At 40.2% G+C, this 16,445-nt stretch overlaps 1 protein-coding gene across 2 annotated transcripts in view; it reads right to left on the bottom strand.

Moving 5' to 3' along the window:
• Window positions 1–330: 330 nt before the first annotated feature.
• LOC123746099 (uncharacterized) overlaps window positions 331–16,445 on the bottom strand; it is a 171,570-nt gene continuing 155,455 nt past the window's right edge. For both annotated transcript variants that reach the window (XM_069314101.1, XM_045727372.2), the window contains exons 3-5: window positions 4,705–4,813; window positions 2,182–2,302; window positions 331–1,459 (exon numbers count right to left, since the gene is read on the bottom strand). In XM_069314101.1, the coding sequence (XP_069170202.1) occupies window positions 1,223–1,459; window positions 2,182–2,302; window positions 4,705–4,793 (447 nt within the window). In that variant the 5' untranslated portion in view covers window positions 4,794–4,813 and the 3' untranslated portion in view covers window positions 331–1,222. The remainder of the gene's footprint in view (window positions 1,460–2,181; window positions 2,303–4,704; window positions 4,814–16,445) is intronic.

The raw sequence follows: 16,445 nt of genomic DNA, 5'->3' as shown, positions 1-16,445 counted from the left end.
ACTGTAACCATTTGGTTACAGTCTGGCCTAATTTGACCTAACCTGACCTAATCTACAGTTTGGTTGGTGATGGTGTTGAATGTGGCATCTTGTAGTTATGTCCTGGAGAAGTGCACGACTTCTTTATTACTGAGTATGTTAAGGACTATGAAATGGAAACATTTGGCGGTATTGAAGTGAAGATGGCTGCAGATAGACAAAACAAATTACAAGAGGAAAGGAGAGTAAATTTTCAGACAAATATTGCACATGGTAAAAAGTTTCATAGTAGATATTATGGGTATCTTTTTAGATTATGGAGCTTCAGAGATAATAAAAATCAAATTATAATGTTACAGGTACAGTAGCTTTATAAAGACAATGACTGGTTATGAAAGGATAATGATGCTGTAAACCAAAACACATTACTGTATGTGGAAGCTGTGTGTTGAGAGCAAGATGGTAATGTAAACAATAACCTGTCTTGTGCAGGCACCAATTTTGAAAAGTATTGGTGTATTTGTACTCTTCAAAACACACACCTTTTGGGTTGGTGGAGAAATGGCCAGCCTGCTTCATCACAGGCAAGATTCTCAACAGATACTCCATTTAGAGGTACTGAACTAGGCTGTAAGTTCTCACCTAGCTCTAAGTTTGCCGAACCTAATACTGTACGTAAAACTAGAACACTATCATAGTTTACAAGTTCTGTCTAAATACCTCAAAAGGGCTAACAGTATACACACAGATAAAGGATTACATCTCACATGGTATGTCTCATTTCTTACAGGAAAGGATATGTATATTACCCTCAAGTGTGTACAAGTCATCTGTGTTTGGAAGCATAATTAAATTGCTAAAATCCCAGTAGAAAAGAGTGAATAATTCCTGAAGATCACAGTATATTTTTAGTTATGAAAATTAGTAGTTCAGGTGGCTGAGAGTAATGTCCATAAGATTAGAGACAGAGAATATTAAACATCATTAAGAATATGAAAGCATCACTTAAGAACCAGGACATTTGTATAAATATTCTAAGTTGGTGTTTGTCAAATAATTACTAAAGCATCTCGCCATTGACATTGACAAGGAAAGAAAATTGTTAAGGGTAAAAACTCCACCTGAGAAGATGGCTCATGCCACAGCCTCATGCATTACTAGAGACATGTTGGATGTAGGATCTGAGAACAAGAAAAGATGTATACTGTATTCTCACTCATCAGAGCTTTGACAACTTTTCCCTTCACACATTATTAATACCAGAAAGTTGTGAGGAAGGTAAATCTTTCTTCTTGTGAGTATGTTGTGTGGAGACTGAGCCATCACGAGGGTTGAGGACGAGCTGATGGCGAGACCTAGACCTAGATCTAGATCTAGATCGAGAACGAGAACGGCGGGGTCTTGAAGACGAAGACTTGGGGCCACGCATGTTAGTGCCAAGGAGGATGACAATGATTGCTGCATAGAACACAACAATCACCTGCAAGGAAGTACTGAATTAGCAAAGTTATCTTTTACTATCGAAAAACATGTTCATAAAGCATATGGAAACAAAATGCATTTAAATTTACTCTACTTAGGTATCTTAGAAAACATCTTACTGCACGATTCATATTTGCAGAGATGTGTAGCTACCTTCTTAATGCACTGTATATTCAGTATCATGTCTAGCTTTATTCTTAACCAAGCTTAATAATATATAAATTATATTTATATATTATAAATATATAATTTATAGATTATATATAGAGTATAAATTAGCTTATATTCTAATTAGCAATACAGTACTGTACTTTATTATCAGTTTTTAATATAATTGCAATTGTTTACTTAGGAATTAAAGTGTTTTTAAGAATTACAATATTTATCTTAATGTTCAAGGTATTTCAACAGCTGCTGATATACCTTGAACTTTTACACTTCACCTATCTTTATTTCTTCCATTGGGGTATAAAATGACTGCACCCCCATCTTTCCTTTGCTCTCCTTCCCATTGTCTCTCCCCTTCCATTGCTTGTAAGATATGAGCAATATGAACTACCATTGTTCTTGAGTTTTTGTTCTTTATTCAGGTATAAGGTGCAGTTGCTAAGTTGAAAAACTGAATGTTTAATGGTCTGGGTTTGAATTCTATCATTACTACTTCTACAACATTCACATTTTCTCTTTACTTCTATTGCTACTCTGTCTACTTTTACTCACCGCAACAAAGATTGCAGCCTCTGCTGAAATTTCAGATGTGGAAGGCAGGTTGCCGGCACCATCCTGCTGGTGGCTGCTTCGTAGTCCAGATCGCAAACTTCCAGCCAGTACACAACCCAGCCTGTACAGTGGGAATTATGTCAGCTTGATTTTTGGGGAAACCCTGCATTGAATGTAATGAAAAACCACTTTCTGGTAGGGCCCTTGCTAATGGGTCACATAAAGTTGTGGAAGTTCTGTTTGGCCTACTGGGAACCAGAGCCAGAACCTGGCAGGTAGCGAGAGACAATGTGTCGCCCCTCCAGAAAAGCATCAAGAATGTCAGTGAAGCTTTATAGACAACTGGAGGACTCGTCAAAAACAAAGCTTCGACAGTGCCAAACAATTATGCAAACAATTCGCACAGAACAAAACATTCACTCTAGCTTGAAACTCATTGAAGTAGTACTAATTGCCACCACCAAAACCAATGAAAGATGCCAAAGGGACAGAGTGGTGAAATGAGCTCCAGGCAACTACATGCTGCTGCAGTGAAGAAAGGTGCAGGTGGGTCACCAGCAACACAGCCACGTTCTCACTAAACAAATGATAGACCCACATCAAAATTACTAGACATGAAAAGCAGAAATTTAGAACCAGCTAATACATCATCAAACAGATTTACTGAAACAGGCGTGACTACAGGAAATCATCTCGGTTCAGACACCAAGTGAGAAGCTGCAGAAACTAAGGTGGGGCCAGTCACCAAGGACCCAGAAGGATCACCCTCCTCAAATACAACTTGCGGCTGGACCGAACTCAGAGCACCAACTGAGCTGTGGGGGAAACAAGGGAAATGAACTTCCACCACGATTGGAGAACAGAGGCGCATAGAAAAGATGGTTCCGGTTCCACACTTGCCAATGGAAGGATGCATTGATGATGATCCACTCTGTGGAAGGGACAAGCCTTCCTTGTTACTTTCTTGTGGGACAAGCTAATAAATTGGATACACACCGCATGTGAAGCATTCAGAGAAAAATCCCCAGAGAATCTAGAAGCTTAGCCACATGAAGCAGCCAGCTCCACTGGGCAACAGACCGAAGCGACCTCCCTAGGATCAGGCATTGAACCGCAGGGAAGCAACTGAAATGGAACTGGCGTATGGAGCCCAGAGGAAGCCAAATCTTCCACAGGGCATGTCACACAGCTGCAAATTCATATGCTGTACACTGTACCCAGAGGAACAGACCCAATCACTAACCCCGGGCAGCCAGTCTGTTGATCATTGATTATGAAGCCCCAACCTATAGCCAATATGTCCACAAACACAAGCAATGGCCGAAATGGTGCCTGGAAGTGAACCCCAAAACCTGAATGGGGAAAGCTGGCAGAGCAAAACTCAACAGTGTGTGGGCAGGGCTCGAATTGCAGGTCCTAGGAGTAACAAAATGGGCAGAGCTGGAGAAACCAGAACAATACCCAGAGCCAAACCTTGCCCATCCACAAACCACACAGGCAAAAAAAAAAAAAAATGGCTCTCGCACAATGGCTCCGCCAACTGGCGAGTCACCCAAAGCCGATCCAGTACCAGACAGTGGCAAAGATGTAGGTGGAGCAAAGCTACTGCATGTAGACAGGAGCAGAGCACCCAACTGAGAGTACCCAATCTAGGTTCACCACATGTCAACCCATGATGGAATCTACTGGATTTTCTCCAGTGCACCAGGAGCCTGAACCCTGGCTAGCAGGTTGGGCTGGCTGGGTGGGCTAGGCTGGGCCCAACCCCCATATGAGTTGTGGAAATGTGTAATATGAGAGCGGAAAGTGAGCCAGTTGTATGGGAGAGGACCGTGAGCCAGTAATACAAGGATACGTTTTGGTTCAACATCTGACATGCAAGGTAAGTAAGTAATTATCAATAGAAGGCACCAAACCGGGAAGGCTATGTAGCACCAGACATGCAAGGCAGAAGACCTGGGTTCCAATCCAGAGCAAGGTGGAAGGATTGGGCATTGCTCCTCTATTCACCCCTACGCATCCAGAAGTAACTGGGGACATGGATATAAAACAGTTGGTGGATCATATTCCTGGAACAACATGGTTCTGGGGAAGAAGATGACGAGGGAGGAAGAGGAGGAACAAGTAGTGGAAGGGGACGGTAAGTAGTACCGATATCGACTCCATTGTCCAAACTTCCGTCACTTTGTGGGATGGGTGAGTGGGAGTGAGGTTGCTGGACACGCGAGATGGGACGCTGGGATGGGGGGAAGAGGGGGGGTGTTCTATTAGTTGGGTAGGTTGAGAGGTTCTAATGGCTGGGTAGGATGGGGCTTTTGATTGGGTAGGATGGGAGAGTGGGCTTTTAGATTTCTAGGTAGGTAGGATGGTGGGATGGGGGCTTTTGATATAACTTAATCGTTTGATGGGAAACCTCCTGGGAGCTGGTTGGAATGATGGAAAGCTGCAGGGTATAGAGATGTCCCAAGGCTCCGGGACCTACCTAAAATGGAGACAGAGACAATCCCAGACTGCGGGACTCACCGTGAGTGCAAACACAGACGGTCGAGGGCAGGAGCGTGACCGAAGCCGTGGTTGAAGATCTGGCCGTGGGACGCCGTGTCAGACCACATGACCTGCCTGCACAATCCACCTGCCACATGAAACAGAAAGGTTGGTAAATCAGCAAACGATAAATCTGCGTAACAGTGACTGGTACTATACTACATTTTCATGTCTATACCTATAAGAATGTGTGTGTGTGTGTGTGTGTGCAAAGTTGGAGGCCAGTTGTGTGGAGATCTGCCTCACCCATACAGGGGGAATGGTCTGGGGTCCGGGACGAACATTTGCTGGTCGAGTCTATACTTAAGTTAAATGCTTTAAGAAGTATGAACCTATAACCTAACCTCACGTACGATTTTCATAAACATCGCACGGTCTGAAATGAAATCGGGGATCTGATGTATGTAGGCTTTACCGCTCACTTGAAAACTACAAACTGAATATATTTTCAGACCCCATAATTTTTTCAGTACTGGTTAATAATTAATTTTCCTAGAGAAGGGAAAAGAGGCGGATGGAGGGAAGAAGGGAAAGATGAAAAGGGAGGGGGATGGGGGGAGATGCGGGACGAGGGGGAACATATATAAATGTATATATATATAAGAAGGTACATTGGGTTTGTGAGAGTACATATTGATGTTTTTACATTCTTGTAAAGCCACTAACAGGCATAGCGATTCGGGCAGGTCCTTAATCTAACAGATAATTTTAAGTAGGTAATTTCTAGCAAAATTGAAGTTAACAGGAACATTGTAAGAAAATTTGACGAAGATTAGTTGGTATATTATAGTAAAATTTGAGGATTATCAACAAGTATATTGTAGTAAAATATGCGCTCAATATAACAACCACAGGGTGAGGTGAGGTGGAAAGAGGGAGGAGAGCCAGGTGCAGCCGGGTTTCCCTTCGATATAAATCAATGTAAAAGTCTGTTGGTGGTTGGAGGGGTGAGGGTAGGGAATGGGGATATGAAAGGACAGGGCGATGGGGCTTGGAAGAAAGTTACAGCCCCGCTCCTGTGCCAGGTAAGTCCACTACGGGCTCACCATAGTCCGTGCTACTTGGAACTTTTTGTTCCCAGTAGCTGACTAAAACAACAACAACCTTGTTCTTGTGCCCTTTAAGTGCACAAGTCACTTGTATCGCGGGTGTGCACTTTAGCTGGGAAATATCCACATTTTCATGTAAAAAAATTATAAGTCTTCAACAGTCAACTTCTTCTTTTAACAGAAACGCTGCTGAATTTCTAGATCCACCTCGTTAAAACATCAGGATAAATGGGGGAAACCTTTGATAAGCCGCCGGCTTCCTGTCCTCGTCGAGGCCGCTAGATACTGGCCCCTCGAGTAAACTCAGTTATCGTAGAATTATCCTGATTAAAACAAGACCTTAAAACAAGATCACCTAGAAGTATGAGAGATTTATCGAGGACAATTAGGGTAAAATTGGGTCATTTCTGACCTACGCTTAGCTGATGTTAGTTCTACGTCGGCGAGGCATTAAATGGTTACTAATACCTTTTTGTATGTATATAAAATAAACTAAAAGTAAATGTCTCTCTCCCTTCCAAACCCTTGTATGTTCCCACCTCTCCCACTCCCCCTCTCACCCTCTCCCTCTCCCTCTCTCCCTCTCCCTCTCTCCCCCTCTCTCCCTCCCAGCTCCATCACCGTTGCCTCGTATGCAGTATTTGCACTTCTCCTTATACATGTTTGACCAAGCAGAAAGTAAAGCAAGGGAATGAAAATGTATCGTCGCATTGTGTGGGGATTTGCAGACGGGGATTTACAAACGGGGATTTGCAAGAAGGGATTTTCAAGTGAGGATTTGCGTGTGGGGATTTGCGAGTGGGGATTTGCGAGTGGGGATTTGGTGTGTGTTGGCTGCGTGCGTGTCAGCGGTCGTAGCTCAAGATATTTCCGGGACTGTTCGTGAGTCCTGGCAGTTTATCTGACGGAAAAAGGGGTCAGTTTATTTTGGTAATTCGGTGTGTAATTAGAGGGCTGCGCACCCAAACGAGCCGGGGCTGGTGAGAGTGTAGATCCCGAGGGCGACGAACTGGGACGGGCAGAGGTCGATACTGTTGTTAGTGTCCTTAATATTATTATATGTTTTGAAGGAAGAACTCGAGAGGTAGAGAGAGAGAGAGAGAGGTGAAGCAGGCATTAGGTGCCGGGTGAAGGGACGCACGCTTTATCCGGACATTACATAGTGTGGATATTATATCCGGATATTGCGTGTGGGACATACGGTATCCGGACATAGGAGTGGGACATACAGGTGTTGGGAGCGGGGAGGAGGGGTAACAAGGGGTTCAATCCTCAAGGTGGAAAGTCAAGACGAGGTCATATTCGATTTAGCCATTATACATTTGTGCCGCTACGAGTGTGGACCCCTGACTGTAGACACTGGTTAGTGTCCGCCTGTTGGGGTTGTTGAGGGTGGTAGTGGTGGTGGAGGGTAGTTACAATGGGTAGCGGTTATCACCACCATCACCAACTCCGGTTTTCTTTTGTTATGGCAAGAAAAATGTCAGATTAGCGTCTTTAATGTCCACTCAGGCGGAATATAATACTTTTCCTTGTAGTTAAATGTATACATTTCAAATGTCTTACAATTCTGCTTTTGCTGGTAAAATGAAACTCGTTTGAGATACACATATAGTTATCGCTCTCGTTCTCTCCTCTCTATACATCTTTCGCAAACACATTCGTTAGATATGATAGTGTTGATCTTATCGAGGCTTTCAAAATACTGACAAAATTGGAAAACATTTAATTGAGATCACTTGCTTAAATGGTCCAATTTAAGGGGCTCAGGGGGGCAACGGCTTTGTCACCCATTAATCGCCTGTGCCTTATGAACGTGAAACAGCCCTCTAGAACAATGGGTGGTGGAGGGATTTCTTACAAGCCACTGGCTTCCTGTCCCCATCGAGGCCAATGGGGATGGAGGCACTCTGGTAAATTTTCAATACGTATAATTAATGTTTCCAAATTTTGCATGATTGTAGGATCCTTCAGGAAGAGTCAACGGGCAGTAAACGAGTTTGTCTTTAAGGCAACTCGTCCTCAGACCAGGTCCATTCCATCCAGCGGTCGACCCCAAAGGTACCTTGTGTTAACTTGTAGTACATGTGTTAACATACTACTACCTGCTTCAGGACTCCTTCATCCTCCTTAGATAAACGAATACTGGGGCACAGTACAGTAACTGGCAACGGGATTAAAACACACAACCTAACCTATCCTACCTTATCCTGTCCTAGCTACCGACGAAGGCCTGGGCTGATAATAATATGACGAGCGATGCTATATGCGACGTTCTCCTGGACATACATTATCCCCTATCAGTTCACACAGGCATGAAAGGTCATGCCTGTGTGAACTGATAGGGGAGTAACTGTGAGGAAGGTGGGTGTTGGAGGCAGCAGGTGGGTGTTGGAGGCAGCAGGTGGGTGTTGGGGGGCCAGCAGGTGGGTGTTGGGGCCAGCAGGTGGATGTTGGGGCCAGCAGGTGGGTGTTGGGGGTCAGCAGGTGGGTGTTGGGGGGCAGCAGGTGAGTGTTTGAGGTAACACGTGGATGTTGGGGCCAGCAGGTGGGTGTTGGGGGTCAGCAGGTGGGTGTTGGGGGGCAGCAGGTGAGTGTTTGAGGTAACACGTGGATGTTGGGGCCAGCAGGTGGGTGTTGGGGGGCAGCAGGTGAGTGTTTGAGGCAACAGGTGGGTGTTGGGGGGCAGCAGGTGGGTGTTGGGGGCCAGCAGGTGGGTGTTGGGGGCCAGCAGGTGGGTGTTGGGGCAGCAGGTGGGAGAGAACCTAGCGAGGGACCAGTCACGTTCTTCTGTACACTCCATTAGGGTTCATTCGGACCCTTGTTTGCTCTCTATTTAGCTTGAGTGCTGCAGGGTTTGTGAGTGGATGTTGAGAGAGAAGAGAAGAGAAGAGAAGAGAAGAGAAGAGAAGAGAAGAGAAGAGAAGAGAAGAGAAGAGAAGTGAAGAGAAGTGAAGAGAAATTTCAGACGACGAGTCAAAATAAAGTGGCTGAAGATATGAAGACTAACCACACATCGGGTGATGATTAGACGACGACTTCCACAGGATGGGTATGGGGTCCATTACTACCTGCAGGATGGGTATGGGGCCTACAACCGCCCATTGAACGGGTACGGCGTCCACTTTTTTCGCCAGGATTGTTATGGGGTCCACTACCGCACACATGTGGGCGATAGTGGACCCCATACCCATCCTACGTGTGGTAGTGGACCCCCATACCCATCCTACGGGTGGTAGTGGACCCCATACTCATCCTACGTGTGGTAGTGGACCCCCATACCCATCCTACGGGTGGTAGTGGACCCCATACCCATCCTACGGGTGGTAGTGGACCCCATACATATCCTACAGGTGGTAGTGAACCCCATACATATCCTACGGGTGGTAGTGGACCCCCATACCCATCCTACGGGTGGTAGTGGACCCCCCGGAGACAGGAAGAGCGAGGAAGGTGACGGGAAGTTTTGTTCTGAGGACGAGAGGAGCGCCGAGGACCCGTCCGACGTCACGTGGTGATCGTCGAGGACGCCACTTATTCAGAATAATATTCTGAACAATGTTATCTTGGACGTTAATAGTATAAAGCATAAATGTTCACACTTCAATAAGTTAAAATCACTTAATTTGTCATTAACGAGCAATATCTTAAGTCAACTGAAAGCAAATAATTAACATCATCCAGTGTTGTGTCAGGAAGTTTGTGTTGCTGTGTTTGTTAGTTTGTTATTGTATATATTATATATATTGTAGTTGTCGAGCGGCCATTATCAGCTCTTGACTGACAGACGATTACAACTTCACTGTCGATTATATTGCAAATGTTGTACCTGTTGTACCTGTTGTTCTGTTGCAACATTTGCAATGGAATGTTGAATTTAGCTTGTGAATTAGATTTTGAAATTAACAACTTCAAACATTCAAGCTGGGGATCCTTATTGGTTCATTATTGGTACCATTTTCAAAGCGATTCTATGGCTAGTTTTGATTTTGAGTTTTGAGAAAAATGACGATTTCGCCCGGGCTGCGATTCTTTCCTGGCAAAAGGCTGTGTGGCAGAAAATGTAAGCTGGTCGCTAAAGTGACGTACTGTCCCGTTTTCTGATTTGGGTCTTGTGGTAGGTTAGGCGATTACACCTTAAATTGACCTTTTCTTGACGTTAGGAACCTTAGGAGGACGGGCTGAGTTAAGTACTATACATATGACCATATAAGTACCATTCTCATGCCCATATAAGTACCATTCTCATGCCCATATAAGTACCATACACGTAACAATATATGTACCATACACATGACCATAAAATGGCCATATAAGTATTACACATAGGCTCGTGTAAGTACCATTGATATGCCCATATAAGTATCATACATATGCCCTTCTAAGTACCATAGATATGTCGTTGTAAGTATCATATATATGTCTATGTAAATACCATACATATGCCTTTATAAGTACCATACATATGCCAATATAAGTATCATACATGTCTTTATAAGTTCAGTACTTTTCATGGCTTTATGAGTACTATACATATGGCTTTATAAGGACCATCTTATGTCTTTATAAGTACCATATGATGTCATTATAAGTAACATACATATGCCATTATAAGGGCCATACACATGCCATTACAAGTATCATACATGTCTTTATAAGAACCATACGTATGTCTTTACAAGTGCCGTACTTATGACTTTATAAGTACCATACATATGCCATTATAGGTACCATACATTTGCGATTATAAGTACCACACATATGGCATTATAAGTACCATATATTTCCTATTATAAGTACCACACGTATACCATAATAAGCACGATACATATGCCATATAAGTACCATACATATGCAGTTATAAGTACCATACATATGCTGTTATAAGTACCATACATATGCTGTTGTAAGTACCATACATATGCCCATATAAGTACCATTCAAAATACTCTCTAAGTAAAGGAATATTATAGAAATTACTTAATTTTCATTACCCATTTTTTATTCAGCTCTTTATTATTATTATTACATGTTTTTCAACAAATTTTTCTTAATAGTATGTTGAGAAAACACGATGAAATTTTTGATATTTGAGATGGCCGTATCTCGGTAAATATGCGTGTAAAGGCCTTCATATTGAAAATTAGCAAAGAAAGCCTTTACAGAAAAAAATGTAAATTGCTGTGGTAAACACAATGGTACCATTTTCAAAGCGATTCTATGGCTAGTTTTGATTTTGAGTTTTGAGAAAAATGACGATTTCGCCCGGGCTGCGATTCTTTCCTAGCAAAAGGCTGTGTGGCAGAAAATGTAAGCTGGTCGCTAAAGTGACGTACTGTCCCGTTTTCTGATTTGGGTCTTGTGGTAGGTTAGGCGATTACACCTTAAATTGACCTTTTCTTGACGTTAGGAACCTTAGGAGGACGGGCTGAGTTAAGTACTATACATATGACCATATAAGTACCATTCTCATGCCCATATAAGTACCATTCTCATGCCCATATAAGTACCATACACGTAACAATATATGTACCATACACATGACCATAAAATGGCCATATAATTATTACACATAGGCTCGTGTAAGTACCATTGATATGCCCATATAAGTATCATACATATGCCCTTCTAAGTACCATAGATATGTCGTTGTAAGTATCATATATGTGTCTATGTAAATACCATACATATGCCTTTATAAGTACCATACATATGCCAATATAAGTATCATACATGTCTTTATAAGTTCAGTACTTTTCATGGCTTTATGAGTACTATACATATGGCTTTATAAGGACCATCTTATGTCTTTATAAGTACCATATGATGTCATTATAAGTAACATACATATGCCATTATAAGGGCCATACACATGCCATTACAAGTATCATACATGTCTTTATAAGAACCATACGTATGTCTTTACAAGTACCGTACTTATGACTTTATAAGTACCATACATATGCCATTATAGGTACCATACATTTGCGATTATAAGTACCACACATATGGCATTATAAGTACCATATATTTCCTATTATAAGTACCACACGTATACCATAATAAGCACGATACATATGCCATATAAGTACCATACATATGCAGTTATAAGTACCATACATATGCTGTTATAAGTACCATACATATGCTGTTGTAAGTACCATACATATGCCCATATAAGTACCATTCAAAATACTCTCTAAGTAAAGGAATATTATAGAAATTACTTAATTTTCATTACCCATTTTTTATTCAGCTCTTTATTATTATTATTACATGTTTTTCAACAAATTTTTCTTAATAGTATGTTGAGAAAACACGATGAAATTTTTGATATTTGAGATGGCCGTATCTCGGTAAATATGCGTGTAAAGGCCTTCATATTGAAAATTAGCAAAGAAAGCCTTTACAGAAAGAAATGTAAATTGCTGTGGTAAACACAATGGTACCATTTTCAAAGCGATTCTATGGCTAGTTTTGATTTTGAGTTTTGAGAAAAATGACGATTTCGCCCGGGCTGCGATTCTTTCCTGGCAAAAGGCTGTGTGGCAGAAAATGTAAGCTGGTCGCTAAAGTGACGTACTGTCCCGTTTTCTGATTTGGGTCTTGTGGTAGGTTAGGCGATTACACCTTAAATTGACCTTTTCTTGACGTTAGGAACCTTAGGAGGACGGGCTGAGTTAAGTACTATACATATGACCATATAAGTACCATTCTCATGCCCATATAAGTACCATTCTCATGCCCATATAAGTACCATACACGTAACAATATATGTACCATACACATGACCATAAAATGGCCATATAAGTATTACACATAGGCTCGTGTAAGTACCATTGATATGTCCATATAAGTATCATACATATGCCCTTCTAAGTACCATAGATATGTCGTTGTAAGTATCATATATATGTCTATGTAAATACCATACATATGCCTTTATGAGTACCATACATATGCCAATATAAGTATCATACATGTCTTTATAAGTTCAGTACTTTTCATGGCTTTATGAGTACTATACATATGGCTTTATAAGGACCATCTTATGTCTTTATAAGTACCATATGATGTCATTATAAGTAACATACATATGCCATTATAAGGGCCATACACATGCCATTACAAGTATCATACATGTCTTTATAAGAACCATACGTATGTCTTTACAAGTGCCGTACTTATGACTTTATAAGTACCATACATATGCCATTATAGGTACCATACATTTGCGATTATAAGTACCACACATATGGCATTATAAGTACCATATATTTCCTATTATAAGTACCACACGTATACCATAATAAGCACGATACATATGCCATATAAGTACCATACATATGCAGTTATAAGTACCATACATATGCTGTTATAAGTACCATACATATGCTGTTGTAAGTACCATACATATGCCCATATAAGTACCATTCAAAATACTCTCTAAGTAAAGGAATATTATAGAAATTACTTAATTTTCATTACCCATTTTTTATTCAGCTCTTTATTATTATTATTACATGTTTTTCAACAAATTTTTCTTAATAGTATGTTGAGAAAACACGATGAAATTTTTGATATTTGAGATGGCCGTATCTCGGTAAATATGCGTGTAAAGGCCTTCATATTGAAAATTAGCAAAGAAAGCCTTTACAGAAAGAAATGTAAATTGCTGTGGTAAACACAATGGTACCATTTTCAAAGCGATTCTATGGCTAGTTTTGATTTTGAGTTTTGAGAAAAATGACGATTTCGCCCGGGCTGCGATTCTTTCCTGGCAAAAGGCTGTGTGGCAGAAAATGTAAGCTGGTCGCTAAAGTGACGTACTGTCCCGTTTTCTGATTTGGGTCTTGTGGTAGGTTAGGCGATTACACCTTAAATTGACCTTTTCTTGACGTTAGGAACCTTAGGAGGACGGGCTGAGTTAAGTACTATACATATGACCATATAAGTACCATTCTCATGCCCATATAAGTACCATTCTCATGCCCATATAAGTACCATACACGTAACAATATATGTACCATACACATGACCATAAAATGGCCATATAAGTATTACACATAGGCTCGTGTAAGTACCATTGATATGCCCATATAAGTATCATACATATGCCCTTCTAAGTACCATAGATATGTCGTTGTAAGTATCATATATATGTCTATGTAAATACCATACATATGCCTTTATAAGTACCATACATATGCCAATATAAGTATCATACATGTCTTTATAAGTTCAGTACTTTTCATGGCTTTATGAGTACTATACATATGGCTTTATAAGGACCATCTTATGTCTTTATAAGTACCATATGATGTCATTATAAGTAACATACATATGCCATTATAAGGGCCATACACATGCCATTACAAGTATCATACATGTCTTTATAAGAACCATACGTATGTCTTTACAAGTGCCGTACTTATGACTTTATAAGTACCATACATATGCCATTATAGGTACCATACATTTGCGATTATAAGTACCACACATATGGCATTATAAGTACCATATATTTCCTATTATAAGTTCCACACGTATACCATAATAAGCACGATACATATGCCATATAAGTACCATACATATGCAGTTATAAGTACCATACATATGCTGTTATAAGTACCATACATATGCTGTTGTAAGTACCATACATATGCCCATATAAGTACCATTCAAAATACTCTCTAAGTAAAGGAATATTATAGAAATTACTTAATTTTCATTACCCATTTTTTATTCAGCTCTTTATTATTATTATTACATGTTTTTCAACAAATTTTTCTTAATAGTATGTTGAGAAAACACGATGAAATTTTTGATATTTGAGATGGCCGTATCTCGGTAAATATGCGTGTAAAGGCCTTCATATTGAAAATTAGCAAAGAAAGCCTTTACAGAAAGAAATGTAAATTGCTGTGGTAAACACAATGGTACCATTTTCAAAGCGATTCTATGGCTAGTTTTGATTTTGAGTTTTGAGAAAAATGACGATTTCGCCCGGGCTGCGATTCTTTCCTGGCAAAAGGCTGTGTGGCAGAAAATGTAAGCTGGTCGCTAAAGTGACGTACTGTCCCGTTTTCTGATTTGGGTCTTGTGGTAGGTTAGGCGATTACACCTTAAATTGACCTTTTCTTGACGTTAGGAACCTTAGGAGGACGGGCTGAGTTAAGTACTATACATATGACCATATAAGTACCATTCTCATGCCCATATAAGTACCATTCTCATGCCCATATAAGTACCATACACGTAACAATATATGTACCATACACATGACCATAAAATGGCCATATAAGTATTACACATAGGCTCGTGTAAGTACCATTGATATGCCCATATAAGTATCATACATATGCCCTTCTAAGTACCATAGATATGTCGTTGTAAGTATCATATATATGTCTATGTAAATACCATACATATGCCTTTATGAGTACCATACATATGCCAATATAAGTATCATACATGTCTTTATAAGTTCAGTACTTTTCATGGCTTTATGAGTACTATACATATGGCTTTATAAGGACCATCTTATGTCTTTATAAGTACCATATGATGTCATTATAAGTAACATACATATGCCATTATAAGGGCCATACACATGCCATTACAAGTATCATACATGTCTTTATAAGAACCATACGTATGTCTTTACAAGTGCCGTACTTATGACTTTATAAGTACCATACATATGCCATTATAGGTACCATACATTTGCGATTATAAGTACCACACATATGGCATTATAAGTACCATATATTTCCTATTATAAGTACCACACGTATACCATAATAAGCACGATACATATGCCATATAAGTACCATACATATGCAGTTATAAGTACCATACATATGCTGTTATAAGTACCATACATATGCTGTTGTAAGTACCATACATATGCCCATATAAGTACCATTCAAAATACTCTCTAAGTAAAGGAATATTATAGAAATTACTTAATTTTCATTACCCATTTTTTATTCAGCTCTTTATTATTATTATTACATGTTTTTCAACAAATTTTTCTTAATAGTATGTTGAGAAAACACGATGAAATTTTTGATATTTGAGATGGCCGTATCTCGGTAAATATGCGTGTAAAGGCCTTCATATTGAAAATTAGCAAAGAAAGCCTTTACAGAAAGAAATGTAAATTGCTGTGGTAAACACAATGGTACCATTTTCAAAGCGATTCTATGGCTAGTTTTGATTTTGAGTTTTGAGAAAAATGACGATTTCGCCCGGGCTGCGATTCTTTCCTGGCAAAAGGCTGTGTGGCAGAAAATGTAAGCTGGTCGCTAAAGTGACGTACTGTCCCGTTTTCTGATTTGGGTCTTGTGGTAGGTTAGGCGATTACACCTTAAATTGACCTTTTCTTGACGTTAGGAACCTTAGGAGGACGGGCTGAGTTAAGTACTATACATATGACCATATAAGTACCATTCTCATGCCCATATAAGTACCATTCTCATGCCCATATAAGTACCATACACGTAACAATATATGTACCATACACATGACCATAAAATGGCCATATAAGTATTACACATAGGCTCGTGTAAGTACCATTGATATGCCCATATAAGTATCATACATATGCCCTTCTAAGTACCATAGATATGTCGTTGTAAGTATCATATATATGTCTATGTAAATACC

The sequence above is a fragment of the Procambarus clarkii genome, chromosome 78 (assembly GCF_040958095.1).
Source record: "Procambarus clarkii isolate CNS0578487 chromosome 78, FALCON_Pclarkii_2.0, whole genome shotgun sequence".
Taxonomy (NCBI): Eukaryota; Metazoa; Arthropoda; class Malacostraca; order Decapoda; family Cambaridae; genus Procambarus; species Procambarus clarkii.
Note: the sequence above shows the minus strand (reverse complement) of the source record. Positions and strands in the feature narration are given on the sequence as shown.